The sequence below is a fragment of the Vicugna pacos genome, chromosome 10 (assembly GCF_048564905.1).
Source record: "Vicugna pacos chromosome 10, VicPac4, whole genome shotgun sequence".
In the NCBI taxonomy this organism is placed as follows: domain Eukaryota; kingdom Metazoa; phylum Chordata; class Mammalia; order Artiodactyla; family Camelidae; genus Vicugna; species Vicugna pacos.
In genome coordinates this window covers 66,494,313-66,517,629 of record NC_132996.1, presented here as the reverse complement: position 1 = coordinate 66,517,629, position 23,317 = coordinate 66,494,313, and the positions used below count along the sequence as shown (strand labels likewise).

The window sequence follows — 23,317 nt, the reverse complement described above, 5'->3', positions numbered from 1 at the left end:
TAGTGGGAAGCAGGGTTCAAACTCCCTTCTGACTCCAGGTGCCACCTCCTTCTCCCGGGCTCAGATAGCTGACGCGGGTGCAGGGGAGGCCAGGGGACGGGGCTGGGACAGCCCGCCCGCCTGGTGCAGAGAATGGTGAGAAGACTGGTCCGTCCGTCCCACTGAGTCCCGCAGTGGTGGTGAGGCTTCTTCCATAACCCAGCCGGAAAAAACGCACTTCTTCCGTAAAACTCTCCAACATACTCCACGAGGCAGGACGTCTCATCACATCACACACCACCCTTGTGCCGGAAGCTCTCCTTAACGAGTTTACCTGATGGACCAAGGGAGCTTGTTCGTGTACATTCCGGTCTTTGCCAAGTGACTCCTAACCACACTGTTATTTTTTCAAAATACATTTTATTAGCGGCACATGGAATTTAAAGTGAAGCAATTTCTTTCCAGAGAGAAGGTAAGCCCTGACAGACCAAAAAACTGGGCAGAAATGTCACAGCAAAAATACCATTTCCAGTGTAAGGGGGTTAACAGGAACACCTCCACCAGGGAGTCACTTTCTTCACCAGGCTGACCGCGCTGCACACCCAGCTCAGCTGGGGGAACCCACGGCGCTGGACAGGATGGACAGCAGTAAGTCAGCTCATCTCAGCAGTGCCTGGCCCTTCCTGGTCGCAGGAGAGGCTGAGCGGCCAGGAGCCCTGCCACTCGCTACGCGAGGGCCCAGAGGGCCAGGCAGGCGGAGGCTGGCCTTGGTCGGCCGGGCTGGCTGGTGGGAAACACGCGGCGAGCGGGCTTGTGTGTGAGCCCAAGAAAACCCTCGGACTTAAAGGAGCTCCAGAGTCATCCTGAGGCCCCTTCATCTGTCGATCAGAGCCGTGGGTTACCAGAGGGGCCTTTCAAAGTATCTGGAAACATGTCTCTATTAGTAAGTCAGAGGAGATCTGAGCTTTCTTTGAGAAATCAGTTTGTCCCTCAGAGGTTCTTTTACTCAATGTTCTTCTGACTCGGAACTGAGCTCTGCTGCTCCCACCTCACCTCTGCTTCCTCCACTGGCTCATTCCTCCCCACCTCGCCCCTGCACTGGGTCCTGCCGGGGGCACTGCTGTCCTCTGGACCCCCACACCTTCCAGCCAGCAGCCTCCATCACTGTGGTGGGCCACCCAATTCCAAAAGGCACTCCCTGCACCGAGGTTGCTTCTGTCCTGTTGAGATCACGCTGTTTCTTCTTTCTAACCTAAGACACTGTGGCCCACTCACGAGGAAGGCTCTGCGGGGTGTGCCATCTTCACTACTCTCATTTTGATCTTAATGTGGGCATTTCTCATATCACTTCGGAATCCGCCCCCAACCAAACACTGATCAAGGCAACAAAACAAGTGACAGACCATAGGATTTTTCCATTTCTAGATCTAATTGATTAAGCTAGATCTCGACACCAGGCAAGCGTGCTTTCCCTCCAAGCTAGCATCTAGAACGCAGTCTCCCGGGGGCTTAGGGCAGGTCAGTGACGTTGGTCTCGCCAAGGTCGATTCCAGAGTGCAGCCTGCCGTCCTTCGCGGCCGCCCAGGGCATGGACGTGGAGGTCCACTTTGCCGCCCAGTCTCCTGCTTTGTTGACCAGGATGACGCCACCGACACCTTTGACCTTTGACTTCATATAACCCAACGACATGTCCGCAGCCTCTTCTAACGTCTTTCCTAAAAACAAGGAGAGGTTGAGAAACAATACAAGTTATTGAAAGGAATCTGATGGGAAAAACCAAAGTGAATGAACAGAGATTCTTGGTAAATGATTTCTATTTGAATGCCTCGGAGAAGGCTCTTCACCCTACAAGGCCCTCCTTGCCCTGCGTGGAGCTGCCCTTTCTCCCACACCCGGGCTCCAGGTCTCCACAGCCCCCTGAGAGTACTCCACACGCTCTCCTTTCCAGACCCGAGTGGAAGGTTAACCCGAAAGCAACATCTGTAGCAAACAGGAAAGGGCTCCCTTCTCCTTCCCCACCTATCTGTAAACAGCTTCTGCTTCCTCGTCCTCGGACAGAATGACCTTGTTCCACGTACCCTGTTCCACGTGGAAGAGCGTGAGTCTGGCCAGGTTCACCTTCAGGATGCTTTCCCCGTGTCCCGTCGTGGAAATGGCTCCAATGTCATTGTCAGCATAACCTCCAGATCCTGCTCAAGGAAGGTGGTTGGTTCTAACTGAGCGGCAACAGTCAAGAAATTTAAACACACGTCCCAAGCCTAATGCTACATAGATATTCAATCCCAAGAGCGCTGAGGTGTCACTCCACGGTGAGCTAGTGAGCGCTGGGTGAATAACCTGAGATGGGGGGATGGAGGGCGCCCCCGCGAGGCAGACCAGGTCAGCCCCTCCTTTGCCCCAGAGCACATCTGCCCAGACTGCACAGGGTCTCATACACACACACACACACACACACACACACTCTCTCTCTCTCTCTCTCTCCTGGGAATTAGATAAGGTTCATGCAAAGCACACTTCACTGTGTACTATCTCAGAAGCAGTGGTGAGTCCCTCTCAGGCCACGCAGCTCTAACAGCTGCAAACTTAAACTCTCAGCTTGCTTAGTTTGCTCGTTTGAGCCCATGCCTGCGAAGAGGTTTGTGTACTTAACCCTCTGGGAATAGTCTGCAGGTCCTAAAACTGGGGCTGGAGAGAAAGAGGCACTGCGGGGTGTTGAGCCAAACTCAGCACCCCTTCTCCACCTCCCTCCCAATCACCCCCAAAAGACAGCACCCAGGTAACAGGTGCCTGCTGGACACAGACACCTTCTCCATGTGCCCTGGACAACCCCCTCCACCCCCCGCCACTCCCAGAAATTCTGAAACTGCCACCTTCAGGAGGAGGAAGGAAATGAAGGAAGCAGGGAGGAGGGGCAGGGACCAGAAAAGGAGGACGAGACGATGGGCGGAGGGCAGGCATCCACCCCGCAAGCCCACCTATGCACGGCGTGTCCCCGACGCGGCCCGCCAGCTTGTTGACGATGCCCCCTGTGGAGGTCGCATAAGCCACGTTTCCTCTGCAGTCCACGGCGACAGCGCCCACGGTCCCCAAGCTTCTGCCAAAGAGAAACAGGAAAAGTGTCAGGCTGAAGCTGAGAGGCACTCCCAGAGGGGACAGTGCAGCCTAATACCACTTACATTCGCATACTGTATGTTCATGGCACACGCGACACACTTCGACTCCAGCATTCCCGACTCACGGAAATGGCAAAGCAGGCCTGCCTGCGTTGTACTCTGCACCTCGGTCATCCTCCTTACAGGCCACTGGTAGGGCTTTTAGTCTGAGCAGGTGGGAAGACACTGGAGGGCTTGAGCTGAGATGCGCCACGATCCGGGTTAAGTTTTAAAAACAATCACTCTTACCACTACCCCTGCGCGGCATGGCTGAAGCGAAAAGGACCTGCTACCAAGTGTGGGTGCAGAGGCGCAGGCGGTGTGACCCTCGGGGAGACCACCCGCAGGGTCCACTCCAGCCGACCCGGCAGTTTCGCTCCCCCATCTCTGTCCAACAGAAACGTGGAGATGGTTTCACCAAGAAAGTGTACAAAGTGCTCACAAGCAGCACTATTTGTAGCAACAGCAAACCACAAACGACACAAACGTCACCGGAGTAAATAAGCTGTGACGCGCGGGGGACGACCTACTGCCACACGAGGCAAAGGGGCGGCTCTCAGAAATACAGTGAGAGGAGGCAGCCGAAAAAGCACGGAGTACATGGTCCCACTCAGGTAACGTCCAAAAACAGGCACTGCTAATCCACGGTGTTGGAAGCCGGGAGTGGCTGCCTTGCGGGGAGGGCAGGGAACGGGGGTCTGGCTCTGTTCGAGGGTCTTGCTCTGGGTGCTGATCACACGGTGCGTCCACTCTGCGAAAATTCCCCAAGGGCTGCATATTGGATCTATGCACGCACTCGCGGTGTGCGCTATACGTCTACGAAAGTCCGTCTTAAAAGAATCATTCTGGCTATTGGGTGCAGACTGAGGGAGATGAGAGTGGAAACAGAGACCAGTTAGGAGCTTGGGAGGCAGCGGTCTGTGTCAGAGTGGTGTCAGAGGGGAGGGGGAGGAGTGGGCTGGACCCGGGACATTTTGAAGGCAGAGCTGGTAGAATCTGCAGGTGAACTGGGTGTGAGAGAGAGAAATCTAAGGCTTGTGGCCTCAGGAAATGAAAGGGAACAAGAAACACTTACTGAAAGGTGGAAGGCTCGCAGGGGTAGGTTTCTGTGTTGCTGCTGGGGTGTGTGGAGGGTAGGGTGGCTAGTTCTGGACACAAGCTTGAGGGACCTGTTAGGCAATCACACGGGGAGGCTGAATCATAGCTGAACGGAGCCTGGCATTCAAGGGACTAGAATTCTATTTAAAGAAGACAGGAGCCCTACCTTCCATCATTCACAAAAGCCAAGGTGGACAGCTAAGGACCTAAATAAAAAACACAAAACAAAATCCTTCAAGAAAATCTGGGCGGCTGCATGTCTCAGGGCGGGGATACCTTCTAAGTTTCTGCTCCTACAGACTATACAAGAGAGGGAGACTACTGTTTATTTGATTACAAAAAAAGAGAGAAGACTTTCACATGGCAAAAATACCTATAAGCAAAGTAAAACCAAGATAAAAACAACAGGTTTTGGATTTTTTTTAGCCGAGAGCCTTAAGATTGATAAGAAGGGGACAGAATAACTAAAGAGAAAAAAATGATCAAAAATAGACAAATTCCCGGAAAAGAATGGCCTACCAACAAAAGTACCCAATCCGGTGGTCACTGGGGGGAGCGACCACAGTGATGCTCCCACCTCCCACTAAGTAAGGAAAGAGGTGCCCAGGGGGCAGCTGGTGGCAGCACCCCCACACCTGCAAGGGGTTGAGGCAAGAATATGAAGGCAAATGGAGGCCCACACATCACACTTAGTATTTAGAATAAATATGTTCTCTCCTGCCACCGTGATAAATGTATCTTGAAAAGCAAAGCTATGGTTCTCATTTGATTAAAAGCTGACAAATTACCAATGATGACAATTTAATTATCATCATGCAAGTCGGGATCCTATGCTGATCAGCTGGTGATGGCTGAACGAGTGGGGAAAATCACACAGACACATGTCCAACTCATAAAGGATCATGTGTTTATTCCATAAAATTAATTTTCCTCCCTTCATTTCAGGAAGAACTGATCACGTTCTATGATCAACATGCTTTCTATTGACAAAGTGCCAAATAACAACCTTTCTTCAGTCCGAATAGTTCTTAACAAGCTTTTAATCAATTTTAACTTGGAGAAGCTTCACTCTGCTAAGGCAGTAGCAACGGGAATTATATATAAAACTCTTCATGCTGAGATTTGGAAATGAACCCCGATTTTTTCATTACTGCACTCAAATGCTGTGTGGGGTTACGTACGATAAATTATAATCACAGAAGGTGTTACTAAATATTTTAATTTGATCATTTGAATCACAATCAATTATAGGCATTTTTGTCATCTCTTAACCAGTGTCAGGACCATGCAGAATATCTAAAAATCTTCTTTCAAATTTCAACGATGGTATATTATAAAGAAAACTGAAAATAGGAGTGTGTTGCTCGAGTTTGTTCAAATCTTTCTCCAAATGATACTTACATTTTGATTTATCGTGAACAGAACAACTGCCTCTATAGAAACTGGTTTCAGGATCATTTGTGCATGAATCTTTTCCTTCAAGTTAGGCAAATATTTGTTTCCTTGTTTCAATTTCTTTACATTTTATGAGGATGTCATTTTTCTTGCATATTTCACATGTACTTTTGGTTTTATTTCTCTATACTTAAAAAAATTTTAAAAAATTCTTTAAAGAGTGAAATAGCCAAACTTGGATTTTTTTTTAAAAGCTTTTAAGCTTGTCAATAGAAAGGAACAGTTCATACTAAGCGCAAATTCAAAATTAATTTCACCTTCTGTTAAAGTCTGTATTTGCTCTTTGAGGAACTTCTGTGGTTGTGCTGGACTCTTGTTATCTGAATTCAACCTAATCACCTTAAGAGCATTTAGCGGTATTCCCACCACACGTCTGAGATCTGTTATGAGGTCGGATGTGAGTCTAGTGAAGCCGCTCCACCTCGGGCACACCTGGAGAGTCTTGCAGAGGACCCGCCTCTGTCCCACAGCATCCGTGCTGGACAGCGGAGGGCATGACTCCTAGAGACGGATCCACTGGGCTCTGCATGTCACGTAGAATGCTTCTGGATTCTTGGCCAGACTTCGTGTTCCCACAGCTTTTACATACCCTCCACATTAGCTCCATTATCACAGGCCTGCCTTTTAAATGCCAGCTTTTCAACATGTCTTCTGACCATGGCACATTCTAGCTGAACGGAATTGTTAAAAATTTTAGATATGATTTCAGCTCTTGCTTTACTGCACATTAAATTAACCTATTTGAATTCTCTATCCTAGATAGTAATCATTCGTTTTTGTTTTCCCCTAACTACATGTTTGGCATTTTATCAAATTTTGAACTAATTTTCACAAATCTAGAAATTTCCTATTGTTTTCTGTAAACATTGTGTTGACAGTACCATTGAAAGCACCATTATGCTTGGCCAAATACTATTATTCCTTCATGAACATTACATCAATATTTTCTTTTATCTTCTCCGGTGATCAACTGTCTACTGTTTATTCAGCCGTTTCCACCCAATTCTAATACCTGCATGCGTCCTTTTTCGGTGAACGATTCTTTGTGATTAGCAATTAAATCTTCCTTTAGTAAAGAACGTGAAGTTGTAGGGACTTCATCTGAATTATTCAAGCTGTGGATTTGGTGAGAATAATATTCCTACTAATTTTCATTGTTCTGATAAGTAATTCAATCTTCATGGAACCAGGAACTTATAATGCTCTGAATTTTACGTGGGTCATCCTGGGAGAAGGCTGCTTACTTTTAAAGCAGACTGTTTCTTTGAAGATTTCTTACTTCTTTTTTCCGTTTAGTGTTTTTTTCCTTTTGTGAATTCCACTTTAGTATTCTTCTATCAAAATCTTGACTTGTACTCATCTAGGAATTAAAAAGTAAAAATGTAACTATACTGACAGTGTACAAAATTAGAATATATTTTCATCAAAATTAAGAGCAAATCCAAAAAAGAGAATAAAAGTAATTTGAAGATATAATTTCAAAAGTTAGTTTTTTCTAAAATATACAAAATCATCTATTAATATTAAAGTCTAAACATGAATTATAATTAAGATAACATTTTAAAGAAACATTACTTAAAAGCTAAAAATCTCAACATTTTTGAAAGTTTAACTCAATCTTAAGTATTTTTATAAAAGTAAAATCATCCATAATTCTAATATTGTGTCCATTTAGTTGCTGACATAAGAAGGGGTTCTTCACGCATGTTCTGTTTAGACCTGTGCTTCCGATACAGCGGCCACTAACTGCCTGTGGCCGCTGAGCCCTGGAAATGTGGGCAGTCCACAGCAAGACGTGCTGTCAGTGTGAAAGACACATCAGATTTTGAAGATTTAGCATGAAAGAATGCAAAATATCTCTGCACCCCAATGTTCACAGCAGCACTATTTACAATAGCCAAAACATGGAAACATAAATAATTTCTTATATTGATCATATGTTGAAATGATAATATTTTGGGTTAAATATATTATTAACATCACTTTCTTTTTACTTTTTTAAAATGTGGCCACCAGAAAATGTTCAACTACATATGTGGCTCTCATATTTCTATCGGATGGTGCTGGTCTAGACCGACGTGCACACAAATCTAAGAATAGCAGGAATCAGCCCTCATGTGCAGGTCCTGCAGACTCCGTGCTGATTTATGAGTAACTGCAGGACCAAACAGAAGCGTGGAGACAGGAGAGAAGGAGGGCACTGGGCACTCCTGGGAAACAATACTTTGTTACGTAAGAATTTATTTGACAAGTTACTAATCTGCCTTTTTCTCTTACCTAAGGCGTTCTGCTGTTCAACGCTTCCCCACACTCCACAGCAGTGTCCATTTTTGACATCAGCAGTAGCATAATCCACACGCCTGTAGACTCAGGTGGCCTTTACTTCCAAGACATAGAGCAAGAAATGCAGAGAAGCACTTCCCTGGGGGCTGAACGATATTAGTCACAGAGCGGATGACGAGGGTGATGCTGTGCCACTTCTGAGCGATAGACAGAGGTGCTGTGTATCTGCAGTAAACCAACTGTTTTGTGTGTTTGTGACATGAGGTTCCCCTAAAGCGCAGGGCCCAGGGCAGGAGCCCCTCTTGCTTCTATCAAAGAGCAGTACTGGCTGGTGGAGACGCGCGTTGTTGTCGAGTTTTTGGAAAGCAATGCGGCGACATCTATTAAAATGTACATCAACCATTGATAAAGCAACCTCGTTCCTGAGACTTCAGCTACAGACACAACAGCACACTTGGTGAGCATGACCAACGGCTACCAGCATGTGGCCAATCTTGTAAAACAGATCTTAACCCGGGGACACCTCAGAATTACCTGGGAAACTTTCTTCTAACAGACCTACATGGCCTCCCTCCTCAGATCTACTGAGTTAGATTCTTTAGGAAAAGAGTTCAGATGTGTGTATTTTGAAAAAGCTCCTTAGGTGATACTAAAGTACACCTCTGGTTAAACATTACAAATCGGGAAGAGTGTGCAGAGTTAATAGACTACGTTCCATTATAAACCTCCAGGTCACATTCAGATTTTATTTTTGAAATTTTGCTTTAAAGAAGGGGGATTTTATTTGGGAGTCAGAAAACTATAACTCAGAACCCATGATTAATTCACTTCTAAGAGCTGTACTGACTTCTATGCACTGTGTAAGAGTCGAGGTCACAGAGACCTGTGTAGTCTCCTTCAGATGACAAACTGACCCAGAAGCATCCGGGTAATTAATGTAGCAATACACAGCATCCACCTGTTAACTCATGCTGGAGAAGGAGCTCTGGTAGCTTGAGTTACTATTCACAGAAGTAATAAATGAGGTTAAATTTCAAAATCAAAAGAGCAGTTTTCCCACTATTTAGTGTGAACTGTTTTGTACAGAAACTGAAACTACCAAGTGATTTTTGTCTTTTATTAAGAAGTGGATAATCACAAATAACTCCCCAGAATGTGAGCCCCAGACGACACTTACTTTTGATGGTCTGACTTCTGAGCCCCTTTCTCATGCTTTTCTTTTTCTAGGCGTTTTATGTTTCTCTCTGTTATCAGCTGCTCTCCAGGAACTGCTGGGAGCCCCATGGCCGCTGCAAATTTCGCTGCACCTTGGTCAGTCAGAAAGCAGTGAGGTGTCTTGAGCCAGAAAGAGATAGGAAAGTAGTTAGTTTTTTGAAAAGTTAAAATCTTTAAACTGTTCCAACCGTGTGGAAATTACTATTCTCTCTGGGTACCAAGCCTCAAAAATGCAAATTCTACTGGCTTGCTTTTCTGAATGTTGAAAAAGCCCAGCTCTCTGAGTTTTTGTATTTTCAAAAAACCCCCCAAATGATGGAATATTACTAGGAATTCAACTTACATATGATCTTAAATTTAGAGAACTTAATCCATTTGTATTTAACACATGCTATTTCAGCAGTTGGTCTTTTCAGTTTGTATGTGTTATGTTACATGTGTTGAGAGAAGGCTGAAGAATACACAGGAAGCTAACATAAAAACTGTAATCAGCAGTCAAGTGATCATGAGTCAAATTACATCATCAACGGGGTCAGAATCCTGGTTTATTTTTGTTCTTTCATACAATTTTAGGAGAAGAGTGATCTCAAGGACTTTCCTGCACTCAGCCCCCTTTTAGTCACTGACATATGGCAGTGACAGTTCCTCAGGGGAACGGTGCCTTAGTCACGTATACCTTTTCCATAACAAGTCTTGCAAGTTTGATGGGATTTGCGACACAGCGGACTGCGGACACCGCTCCTGCAGACAAGTCTTTCCCGTTCATTATACTAGCATCCATTTCAACTTCACCATTTTCGTTCAAGACAGATCCACAACCTAAAATCAAAAAGAAGTCTCAAAGCCAGAATTAAGAATTTAGAAATGGCTTCGGAGTTTCCTCTAAACTGCTGACTTAAATTTATCCTCTACTCCGTTGTCAAAGGAACATTTTTAAAAACACAAATCTGCCTTGGTACCCCTTGACTCACAAAATGAAAGATATGACGCCTTTCCTGATTCGGCTCCTGACTTCCTTTTCCAGCTTCATCTCGTCTCTTTGGCTAATTTTACTGAAATATTAGATCCCCTTGATGTACCATGAGCTCTCATTACTCTGTTCTCTTTACCACTAGCACCTTCTCTCCAACTTTCTCTGCCCGGACAACACCTGTCAGCCTAGCTATTCTTAACCACTGTGCGACTGTTTCCTCATCTATAAAAGGGGATAAGAGCAAAGCTCAAGAATATTTAATGGATTATAAAAATACCCAACACCTGACAAGTATTTGGTACCTAATGAGAAATTACTGGGCACACAAACAGGAAATACGACGCATAATTAAGAAATGCTCTTCCACTGGGCTGTAACCCCCTACCACCCCGTGATGTATTATTTTATATATATATATAATGCTGGGTTTGATTTGATAGTGTTTTCTTGAGGATTTTGCATCTATGTTCGTGAGGGATCCTAGTTTGAAGTTTTATTTTCTTATATCTGTCTGGCTTTGATACGAGGGTAATACTGGCTTCACATGATGAATTGGAAAGTGTTCTCTCCACTTCAGTTTTTCTTGAAGAGCTGTATAAAATCGGTATCATTTCTTTGTAAATGTCTGGTAGATTGGCTTTTTATTTTGACGGGAAGTTTTAAACTAAGCAATCAAATTCTTTGATATGGGACTATTCAGGTTATCTTTCTTTGAGTGATCTTTGCCAGTTGTCTTTCAAGGAATTTCTATTTTGTGTAAGTTGGTGAATTTGTGGCATTTTTTTCTGTCTAAGGCTTTTAATGTCTGTATGGTTTGTAGAGAGGTTCCCTCTTTCATTCCTGATATTTGTAATTTGTGTCTTTTTTTTTTTGTCGGTCTAGAGTTTATCAAGTTTATTGTTCTTTTAAAAAACTAGCTTTTGGTGTGGGGGAGGGGGATTTTGTAGATTTTTCTGTTTTTTTCTCTTTTTCTGTTCTGAATTTCATTGATTTATCTTTATAATTTCCTGTCTGCATTCAGCTTGTTTTATGCATAATTTGTTTTCTTTCCTATTAGATCACTAATTTGAGATTCTTTTCTAATACGATTGTTTAATTTTTTATTTAATTTAATGTTTTAAATTTTACCCTAGCACTGCTTTGATTGCATACTACAAGTTTTTGCATGTTGTCTTGATTTTCATTCTACTCAAAATGTGTCCTAATTTCCCTTGTGACTTCCTCATTGAATCATGGGTTAAGTGTGACACTTAATTTCCAAATATTTGGGGATTTTTGAAATATCCGTTACTGATTTTTAGTTTAATTCTGTTACGATCAAAGGACATACTTTGTGTGATCTGCACTCCTTTAAACTTTGTAAGGTTTGTTTTTGGCTCAGAATCTGTTCTATCTTGCCCTTTGCACTTAAAAGAGAACGTGTACTCTGCTGTTGGAAAGTTCTATAAACTCAGTAAGGTCGTGTTCATTGACAATGTTGCTCATACCTTCTGTATCTTGATTGTCTGTTTCTACTGATTACTGGGAGAGGAGTATTGAATTCTTTTATTGTAGCTGTGAATTCGTCTGTTTCTCCTTTGAGTTCTATCAGTTTTCGCTTCATGTATCTTGAAACTGTTGTTAGCTATATATCTTGTTGCCTTCTTGGTGAACTGACCCTTCCATTATTTACCATCATTATTATTATTTAATGTTCCTTATTCTGAGGTATACTTTGCCCAATGTTAGTATAGTTGCTCCAGCTTTCAATTGATTCATTTTGGCATGGTATAATCTGTCCATTCTTTTACTTCTAATCTATTTGCATCTTTATATTTAAAGTGGATTTTTCATTGGCAGCACGTATTGTGTCCCATCTTTCTGTACAGTTTGACAGTCTGCTATTTATTGGGCTGTTTAGACCACTTACACTTAATGTGATTACTGAGATGGTTAGGTATACATTTGTCATCCCGCTGTTTGTTTTCTACTGGTTCAGTCTATTCATTGTTCCCTTCCCCCCTTTTTTCATAAATATATAATAAGCTGATCTTTGACTAAGGAAGTGTGATATTGTGATTCAGAGTAAATACATATTTTGGTCTCTGTCCAGGTTCTAGTTCACAGCTGCCAAAACCCTTGAAATTTCCTAAGGGAGAAGAGCAATGGGAGCATCTTTTGTTATAATATTTGGTCTTTTGTCCTCAATTCCTGAGATCACTTCAGATCCATATTGGGTGTCTTGTTATTCATAACAGGCTGCTTTCAACCACAACCCAGTTTATGTTAATGAGGTGACTTCTGAATATCCCCTAAAGGTGGGAAGGCTGGTTGTCAGGGGAACCAACCATGATTAGAGCGTTGGAACTTTTAGTCCCACCCCCTGATCTCTGGGGATGGGAGAAGGACTGGAGGTTGAATCAGTCACCAGTGGCCAATGATTTAATCAATAATGCCTTTGTAATGTAGCTTCCATAAAACCCCCAAAGGATGGGGTTCTGAGAGCTTCCAGGGTGGTGAACCAGAAGGCTTCCACGTGCTAAGGTCGGGCCACAAGCTCCACTGGGACAAGAGCACTCCACCCTTTGTATCTCTTCATCTGGCTGTTGATTCCTATCCTTTGATATCCTTTGTAATCAACTGGTAATCTAGTGAGTAAATTGGTTTCCTGAGTTCTGTGAGCCTCTCTAGCAAATTCATTGGGGGGGGGTTGTGGGAACCTCTGATTTACAGCTAGTCTGTCAGAAGCTCAGGAAACAACATGGACTTTCAGTTGGCATCTAAAGTGGAGGGCAGTCCTGTGGGACTGAGCCTGTAACCTTTGGAACCTGATGCCATCTCCAGGCAGTTAGTGTCAGGATTGAGTTGAACTATAGGACACCTAGCTGGTGTCCAAGAATTGCTTGGTTGTGTGGAGAAGCCCACACCCACTGGAATTGGGTGCAGAATCTCCGGAGAAATGCAATACAATGGAGCAAAGACAAGTCTTTTTAACAAATGGTGCTGAGATATCTGGATATCATATGCAGAAAATCTAGACACAGACCTTGCACCTGTCACAAAAATCATCTGAAAATGGATCACAGGCGTAAATGTAAAATGCAAAACTGTGAAGCTGCTAGAAGATAACACAGGAAGAAATCTAGATGACCTTGGGTTTGGCTTTTTAGATACAACACCAAAGGCATGAAAACCATGAAAGGAAGAAATAGTTAAGTTGGACCTTATTAATATAAAACATTTCTGCTCTATGAGAGACATTGTCAAGAGATAAAAAGACAAGCCACAGATTGGGAGAAAGTATTTACAAAAGACATAACTGATAAAAAACTTATCCAAGATATACAAAGAACTCTTAAAACTCAACAAAAAGAAAAGAAACAACCTGATTGAAAAATGAGTCAAAGATTTTAACAGACAACTTAACGTAGAAGACATACAGTGGCACATAAACATATGAAAAAAATCAACTGTATTTTCACATTCTAGCAATGAACAACTGGTAATTGAGATTTTAAAATGTAGTATTTACAATAGCACCAAAATACATGAAATAATTAGCTATAAATCTAACAAAATATTTATAAGATATGTACACTGAAAACTACAAAACACTGATGAAAGAAATCAAAGGAGATCCACATAAATGAAAGTATATTCTGTGTTCATGGACTGTAAGGCTCAGTATTGTTAAGATTTCAATTCTTTACAAACTAATCTACAGGTTCAGCACAATCCTAATAAAAATTCTAGTGGAATTTTTTTGGTGGAAATTGACAAGATGATTCTCAAATTTGTAGGAAAGACAAAACAATCATGAAAAAATAGAGTTGAAAGACTTTTACTATCTGATTTTAACACACTATAAAACTATGGTAATCAAGATAGCCTGATGTTGGTGAAAAGATACACATACAGATCAATGGAACAGAACAGAGTCCAGAAATAGATCTGTATGTATAAAGTCAGATGATACTCAACAATGGATAAAGACCTGTCTTTTCAGCAACTGGTGCTGAGAAGAATTATGCAAAAACTGAACCCTGATATATACTTCATACCATATACAAAAACTTATTAAAAATGGATCACAGACCTAAATTTAAAACACAGAATAATAAAATTTCTAGAAGACAAGAGAAAATATTTGTGATCCTGGGTCAGGCAAATATTTCTTAAGATACAACACAAAAAAGCAGGATCCATTAAAAAAAGGGATAAATTGGACACTACAAAATTAAGAACTTCTGTTCTTTGAAAGACACTGTTAAGAGAAAGAAAAGACAAGCCAAATAGGGGAAGAAAGTATCTGCAAATCACATATTTGATATATGACCTATATCTAGAATATATAAAGAACTCTTAGAACTTAATAATAAGAAAAAAAACCTCAATAAAGAAATTGACAACAGTCTTGAAAAGATGCTAAAACAAATGTCATTTACCATTAGGGAAATGCAAATTGACACAAAATGAGATTCTATCATACACCTCTTAGAATGGCTAAAATAAAAAACACTGACAATATCAAGTGCTGGTGAAGAGGTGGAGTAGCTAGAACTTTCATATATTGCTGGTGGGAATAAAAAATGGGGGTCACTTTGGAAAACAATTTGGTAGTTTCAAATAAAGTTAAATATATAGTTGCCATATGACCAGCAGTCCCACAGTTTAGGTATTCACCCAAGAGAAATAAAAACTTAGGTGTACACAAAAAACCTGTATGTAAATGTTTATAGTGATTAGCAGTGATTAGCCTCCAAATGAACATGTCCTTCAGTTGGTAAATGACCAAAACTATGGTATATCCACACAATGGAATACTACTCAACAGTATAAAAGGACAAAATACCAGTACTTGTGTCAACATGGGTGACCCTACAATGCATTATGCTAAATGCAGAATCCAGACTCAAAAGGCTACACTGTATGATTCCATTTATGACGTCCTGGAAAAGGCAAAAATCATAGGGGCAGAAAACATACAAGTTGCCATTAGGGGCTGGGGGTGAATGGAGGTGTGGACACCAGGGGACATGGGAGAATTACTGAATAACAGAACTATTTTATATTTAGACTGTGGAGGTAGTTACACAACACTGTCACATTTATGAAGCTGTACACAAAAAAGGGGAAATTTTACTGTATATAAAAATAATGCTAAAAAAAACCCTTTTGAAATAGTACAGTATTAGGCTAGTGGATTCTAAGCCTGGTTGTACTTTAGAATCACCTGGAAAGCTTCAAAGCAAATAAACAAAAAACAATTCCTAGACCCCATCACAGATCTTTACCTTATAGATGGATATCACATTGTAAGGAGATCAGGAAGAGGGTGGGTAAATAAAAATCCTGCTATTTCAGAGACTGACAGCTTATAAAATTGAATTGTAGGGAAAATAAATTATTTAAAGTTCTGTGTAAATACTGCTCAACTTCAGGCCCAGAAAGCAAAGGGTCATGATTTGGTTGTCAATCTAAGTAAATCTTTAAAGAATATTTCTAGCATCCAAATCTAAAAGTTCAATTTTTACAGTGTTGCTGTCTAAAAAACAATTCTTTTTAGTAAACTAAGTATTATGAAAAAAGCTTTAAACACAAAATGAAGCCCCTATTGAAAATGTGAATATAATGTAAACAAAGACAATGTTTCACAAACGTTCAGACAAGCTGTGTCATGAATGTTAATCATTGCCACCTAACTCAGTAACTGCTGGGAGTTCACTTTTTGTATCAAGTTCCCAAATAGTTATTGTAGAGAATTATAGCATTGTATAGGATTTGTATGTATATACAAATCTATATATTATATAGGATTATAGAGGCTGCTAGAAATACTATTTGCTTGTATTGACCTCAGTTGGGAAAGGCAAACGGAAAACAGAGCTCAAGGTGGACAGTATGCTGTTATGACCCCTGTGGAAGCACCCAATGCCAAAAAGGTATGTCAGGAAACAGCCACTGCCCTGACTCACACCAAGGGTCACTGTGATGCTGAGAACACCAAGCCTCAACATGCCTGGGAAAGGAGATTATCTACTGGAATTTGCAATGGGACATCCTGCCAGGATGGGTGAGGGGGAACTGCTCAGTCCCCACTGGGATCCCATTGTCTGGCTGAAAGCTGGACCTGTTGAAATGCATTATGTGCACAACACTGAGAAAGAGAAGGTGGGGGTTCTGGTCCGGCCTATCCGGCCCCCAGTCCATCTCCTCCAGCTTGACAGTGCTGCCTCCCCTGGCTAACAGGTACGGTATGTACAACCAGGTCAAGTTCCTAAGGCTGCCAACCTCCCTCTCCTCAGGGCCAGGTGGGCACTTTCTGTTTCTCACTGGGACGATCATTGGGCTGTTGTCTTTGTGCCCTCCATTTTGGCCTGGAGGACAGGACGGCACACACAAGGTCCTTACTAAGTTCACTCACCAAGCTCTGAATGAGAGCCAACAAAGCCTGTCCTCACTGCACGCTGAAATGTCTACTAAGAAAAGCTCTCCTCTGAAATAGGATGGCCTTGGACATCACTACTGCCTTGCAAGGAGGTGCCTGCGCTGTTATCGAAACAGAATGCTGGGTGTTCATACCTGGTAAGTGTGTTAATGTGTTGTCTTTGTTAAATCACAGAACACGAGTGATCACTCTTAGTGATCTGGCTCCCAGCCTAGGGGACTTAGGAACAATGATCTGAACCATGGGGCTCTTGGTAGAAAAAGGTATCGCTGATTTGGGGAATTAGCATCTTAATTTGTGTTTTCTTTTGCATCTGCCTCCAATGTAGTCAGATAGCTCTTGAAATCCCACACTGACCACTCAGGACACACTGATGAAAACGGGCTGTGTGAGAGTGTAAGAGCCAGTAACGAAGAGAAGAGTGCTGCGGGAAATCATGGAAAGAATGTGAAAGCCATTGACCTGTGGGCTGGCTGGGGTGGGGAAATGGGTGGCATTCACTCCCTTCCCCTGGAATGTGCTCTCCACTTGACTTCCTGCTCTAGAAGCTGCCCAAGGACACAGTCGTGAGATAGAAATGTGGTGTTGAGACTATCTGGACAGTATAGGGGGCTTTTAAGATTCTGGTGGGCTCGGACAGAGGTCTACTTATCTTGCAAGATGAGCCTTTTATGCAAGTTGCCATAAACCTGCCACCTCTCAGTCTGGAGTTGTCTGCCTTTTTCTTCAGTTTCTCCTTGCCCTCCCTTATGGGAGTTTTATTCAGATTACCTCCAGAAGCTCCAGAGGTTGCTACCCAACAGCAGTCTATTCCTTGCCGCCCACCCCAAGATGTAATAAAAAAGGCTCTTGATATGTGAATTCTAGGAAGCGGGTTAAAGAAAAAGGAGTAATGAATTTAAAAATTCTTTAAAGCAACTTGGTCAACAAATAAAAAGGGAAACTCTAAAATCTCTTTAGCACATCAGGTTGTACCATAAAAAGGAATAGATTCATTGACACTTTAGAAAGGTTCTATTTTATCTGCGGGAGAGAAGCTTAACCCGGTCTGGCGTCAGTTACCAGTTGCGGTGCAAATGTACCTGCGTTGAACTCGGGATCATCTTCCAGGACGGTCACGGCTCCTTCCACGGCGTCAACTGCGCTCCCTCCCTCCTTGAGGATGTTGTAACCCGCGGTGGCGGCTCTAACGATGCCCTGGCGCACACGCTCTTTCCGGTCCTTGGAGATACTGCTGGCTCCGCCACCGTGGACCACGATGACGGTGGGATTCATGGCGACGGATCCTAGGGAACAGGAAGATGAAAGCGTCATTTCAGGCGGGTCCAAGAAGCCCCGCACGGGGCATAAGACTCCCGTTGGGCACAGGGTCCAGTTTCTACTCCGGGAGGGGAGCAACGTTTACAGCCGAAGGCAAATTCCTGAGACCCAGGGAGTAGGGTGGACAGAGGCGGCTCGGTTGGAACTTTGCACAAAAAGTCCAGAGCGCACGCCCCTGGCCCCGCGCACCCGCCGACTTCGCGGCGGAGGTGGGATGCTCTGCGATTCAGAGCCCGCGGCCCCTCCTCGCCAGCTGCTTTCGGGCCTCAGTTTCGCTGGGGAAACCGGGTTCCCGTTCGTGCTGGGTCCCAGGCCGGGGAGGGGTGGGGATGGCGCGCGGGGCTGCAGCTCCAGCCTTCGTCTCCTGCCCCACGTCGCGCCTCGATTTCCCGGGGACGTGTCCCCGGCTCCCACCCCCGCCGCGGGGCCAGGGGCGGCCTGAGGGCTGGATCTTGCCAGTGCCCTCCCGCCTCCAGCCACCGACACCTGGGAGGGTGCTTCCCCGGCTCTCGGGCAGCTGCTCACACAGGGCCGTGGACTTACCAAGGACGCCGCAGGAGGCGGACGCCGGGGCCTCAGGCTGTGCTGAGCCGCCCAGGCGGCCTCGGAACCTGCAAGTCCAGCCCTTCCCGGTGAAGCAGTTCTGGGAACCGCTCTGCTCGCAACCGCTCGGCAGGCAACGGCTCCGCGCCTGCGCACGAGGGGGGACAGGCGCTCGAGGGGGGACAGGCGCGCCTCGCAGAATTACCGTAAAGCCCCGACGCACGGCAGCGGCGCAAGCTCTTCTACTGGCGTCTGCACTTCTGCCGGCGTAGCCGCTTCCTGCTGGACTCCCGCTGTGGACTCCTAGGACAGAGGCTATGCTGGCTCTCCACGCTCGAGAGCTTCCTACTTGTATGCGGGGGAACTCCTCCTCCTCCTTAAGAAGCTGGGGACGTGGTGGTGCCGTTGATGAGATAAGTGAAGTGATGTGCTGCAGTTTTGTAAACTGAAAATTGAAAAGCACCGCCGCACATACTTAAGTCCTTCCTCTACCCAAGAGGTTTTGCAGCCTTGCTAGTTATTCATTTAGACTGAGTCTCTTCCTTTTAATTCTCTCTCCTCTTAACCTTTGGTAAAGAACAGAAAGATAAACGTGGTCACTGATCAGTTTCTGTGATAGGGTCCTCTTGAGGGGGGAAGCCCCATGAAAAAGACCAGCAGGACCCCCAGGCAAGGCCACTACTTTCCTGCCAGCGCCATCTGGTTCCCTGGCCCAGGGTATTATCTGGCTTTTTGCCTCTATAAAACAGGTGGCCTTCTAGGAAAGAGGAACTTACCCGTAAGATTCTATTGGTTCCCTGAGCTCACTCCTGATTGGCCCATTTCTATCATTCCGAATTGGTCCATTTTTGTCATTCCTGATTGGTCCACTTTGTTATACTTTATTTGCATATGATGTTGCAAAATGTTGCAAGGTCTTTACTGGTAGCCTATAAAAGCCTGTGTAAACCGACAGACGGGGTCCAGAGTTTGCAGTCTTAATTCCTCTGGACCTGCCGGCTTAATAAACCTGAGTTCTCTAATCCTCCAAGTGCTGCTTGGTCTCTCATCAGGATCGAGGTTGCTGTCACAACTGAGCTGTAACATTGAACTGTAACACACTTTGCTGCAACAATCTGATCCTCAGGATCTCCGTTCTGAATTCCTTCAATCACATTGCTCTAATTTTATTTTGTTGACACTTTCCCTCCTCCATACCCTGGAGCATTCTTTTAAGGCTCTGACCCCTTAATGATGGAACCAACTACCTGTATTCCCTGGGAGCTTCCCGAGATTACCGATTACCGTTACCATAGCGTCCTTCAAACGGAGTTTACATTTCTATCCGGTAAAACAACTGTAAGATACTAGATTAGTAGCATGAACCAAAAGATACATTATTCTACTATGTAAAGTAGAGGCAAAAGCTCACAAGGCCCGAAGCTTTGAATTAGAAGAAATAAGCAGCGGGCATTGCCCAGGGAGAACTAAGTCTTTTTCTGAATTCTGCCTTTTCTCAGAGACCACAGAGATGGGGGCCAGAAAGTATCAGTAACCAGAATTATCTTGCTGAATCTCTGACCATTCTGGCTAACATAGCCCCGCCTCTGGCAATTGTTATTTATGAAATTTCCCGCAGACATCTGTGAAGCCATGAAGGTTCTCTCAATACTGGACTATCGTATACAAAAGGCACTCTAAAAACACCTTCCTATCTCTTCTCCATGTAGTCGAGTCTGTGTGTCACACTCAAATTGTGGCTTCTTTGCAACTACTTTGTGTCCAAACCTACCCTCCTCTGTCATTGGGGTACCTCCTGGGGACCCAGTTTGACAGCGTAAGCCAGCGGATGCAGAGATATTCAACATCAGCCTAAGGACAAGGTTGTGGAAAGGAAGCCTGCTTCAGCCAAAGGTGTGCTATACCATAACCTTGACTAGGAAACCTTCAGTTCATCCCGCTACAATTATAATTTGCCTAAATTCACTTTTTGAGAAAAGAAGTTAAGGTTTCAGTCTGATGGGACAGCCTAACTCTATAGTTGCCTTTCCTGCCCTTACATGGAGGGTCAGCTGTTCACCTAGTGAGTACATTTTGGCATGGATTGTATAGGTCAGCAAAACCCAGCATAAATGTAACGATGTATTAAACTGGCCTCCCCAAGAAGATAAGCTGGCTGTGTCAATAATAGCCTCAAATAGTCTTAGAAGGAGACAAGGCACTGAGAGATATGGGTCCCTTCTCTTCTTTTTCAACATTGAAAGAGAGGGACAGATAAACAATTGCTTCTGCTCTGATAGATAGGGTGGGGGAAAGTTTGTGACAGATGTGAGCACCAGTCATATCCCAGGGCTGCGCAGTCAACATTGGATCCATCCTGGAAGATGGCGCCCCTGATGCCGAACTCTGCCCCTGGACCTCTCCCTGTAATGGGAAGGGTGAGAACCATGCAACTGAGCCATGGTGTCAGACTTTACCGAGCATCAGAATCACCTGAGGTGAAATACAGATTGCTGGGCCCCACCCCGGCATTTCTGATTCAGTTGGTCTGGGGTGGGGCTCAATAATTTGCATTTTTTTTTTTTTTACTTTTTAAAAAATTGGAATATAGTCAGTTTACAATGTTTTGTCAATTTCTGGTGTACAGCATCATGTTTCAGTCATACATATATATACATATATTCATTTTCATTATAGGTTACTACAAAATATTGAATATAGTTCCCTGTGCTACACAGTAGAAACTTGTTTATCTGTTTTATATATAGTAGTCAGTATGTGCAAATCTCAAACTCCCAATTTATCCATTCCCACCCCGGCATTTCTAATTCAGTAGGTCTCGGGTGGGGCCCATGAATTCGCATTTCTGATGAACTCTTAAGTGATGCTGCAGTTACCAGTGTGGGGACCACTCTTTGAGAGCCACTTGTCTAGGAGGAGCCACTGATATCTTGTCCTTTGTGAACTCGTCCAGCCTGAGATTGGTGACACTCTTCTTCGTGGGATCCAGAGTAGGGTAATGGGAGGTTGGGAAACTTGCACCATTTCTGGCTTTCCTGTTGTTCATTCAAGTGTTCCATGAATGATGAATGAGCCTTTGTTTCTTAAGTGCCCAGTGTCAGAGTGTTCAGTTCAGTCCCTCGGGGTGGGTAGGCTAGGGGGAATTGAAATTGGCTGGGAATGATTAAAATTAACCCCCAAAGTAATTTTGCAGCCCTCATGGCAGTTCTCAACAAAAAGGCAGCTGTTGCAAGAGGTTTCTGTCAGCTAAGCTTCCTGCCAAAACACTGCCCACATCTTTTCCAAGGAAATTCCCAGCACTGATGGTGGTCCTTTGGTGGGGTTCCTTGTCCACAGACTAAGCTATGAGCATCTTATGGGCAGGAGCCTTGACAGTTCTATTTGTAACATGGGGCCAGAACAGTGCCTAGTTCTCTGAAAGTCTTCATAAATGTTGGATGAAGAACAAATGGTTCAGAAACTCAAAAAAGCTAATTCCCAGTGATCTGGGGCAACAGCTCTTCAGAGGAATGAAACAGGAGTGGTCTGGATCTTTGTGAGCTGGTCAGTGGCTACAACTTGTTGTCATGGGAGAAAAGCAATGAGCTTCAGACAGGGGTGCCTGGAACCCATTTTCCTGGCAGAGTCACACTGGGGACCTCTTGGGTGCTGTGGCTTAAAGGGAGTAATAGCCCCATGATGGGTACCATCTGGGCATTTATGTTCATTGCTTTATGCCCTGGGCCCGGTACACTGCAACTGCTCAAAATGTTTGTTGAATAAAAAATGGGCCAACTTCATTCAGATGCAGGGGCTTCAGAATTGGACAGGGGTTGGGCTCAGGTTAGGGAGGCTGAGGATACCAATGGATAGTAGCAATAATTCAAAGCTCAAGATCTGAATAAGGGAACATATTTATTTTACTTACACAAGGAAAGATCTTTCTCTAGATTAATCAACCCTAGGAATTCTAAACTGGAGGCAAAAATACATTTTCAGGTAGAGGGGTGTATCTGTTACAGACAAAGCATGACAAAGGATAAAGAACAAAACAAAAATGGCTGTAATTCTGCCATTCAGAAATACTCACAGTTAAATTTTTTGATACATTTCTCCCTTTTGCTATTAGAATGATGTGTTTCTTATTATTTCACTCAGGTGGCATTATTTGTGAGCATTTCCATGCTATTAAATGTTTCCCATGTTGTACTATTAGAAAGAATGCTTCAGTGAACATTTTTATACATAAATCCTAATTTACATTTTGATTAATTCTCTACCAAAAAATCCATGAACTAGATTTTTTAGGTCCAAGCTTATGATGCTTGGTGGAGGTGGAGCAGGAAATGTTACACTGTAGGGGTATTGATGAATTATGACTTTCCTCCAACCAATAGTTCACAAAAAGCATGAGAATTGTTTCTAAAATCGTTTCAGGGAGCCACAGATTTCAAATGGAGTCTCTAGCTGTGTTACTGCTTTGGACAGGATTGCAAGCATCTACCACTTTGGAACGTTTCCTATGCATAATATGCATGTAACATGCAAATTGCCAAATCCAGAAAGGAAACAGCAAGTAAATAAGCTTGTAAAATGTCAGACCCTTTAAGAAACTGTGTAAATGAGGCAATGCTTACCAGAATTAGGCAACCCTGCAAGGCAGGCTGGATAAATTTCAAGATGACAGGCCACTGAGTTGTTTTTCTAGAGACAATAAGGGAACGTGCTTGGCACCCATTTTGGGAAAAGAGGAAAAAGCACAAAGGCAACCAGCCAAAAGCCTTACTTCCTCATTTGAATTCAGCTAGGGTCCAGTGGGCATCTGCCTTGGGCTGTTTTGTTCCCTGTTTGTCCCTGTGCCTGGCAAGGAGCCACGACACCACACTGTAAACT

General features: G+C 43.8%; 1 protein-coding gene across 2 annotated transcripts; it reads right to left on the bottom strand.

Annotated features, from left to right (window-relative positions):
- Window positions 1–1,386: 1,386 nt before the first annotated feature.
- On the bottom strand, window positions 1,387–18,770 carry ASRGL1 (asparaginase and isoaspartyl peptidase 1). 2 transcript variants are annotated; one of them, XM_072970106.1, is made up of 7 exons: window positions 18,651–18,770; window positions 17,665–17,868; window positions 9,859–10,001; window positions 9,145–9,302; window positions 2,955–3,073; window positions 2,058–2,168; window positions 1,387–1,694 (listed from the first exon to the last, which is right to left on the bottom strand). In XM_072970106.1, exons 2-7 carry the CDS (start codon window positions 17,855–17,857, stop codon window positions 1,489–1,491), a joined length of 930 nt encoding a protein of 309 aa, XP_072826207.1. In that variant the 5' UTR covers window positions 17,858–17,868; window positions 18,651–18,770; the 3' UTR covers window positions 1,387–1,488. The 2 variants fall into 2 exon arrangements, with proteins under 2 accessions (XP_072826207.1, XP_031546630.1); XM_031690770.2 differs by lacking the exon at window positions 18,651–18,770 and adding an exon at window positions 18,446–18,597.
- Window positions 18,771–23,317: the final 4,547 nt, after the last annotated feature.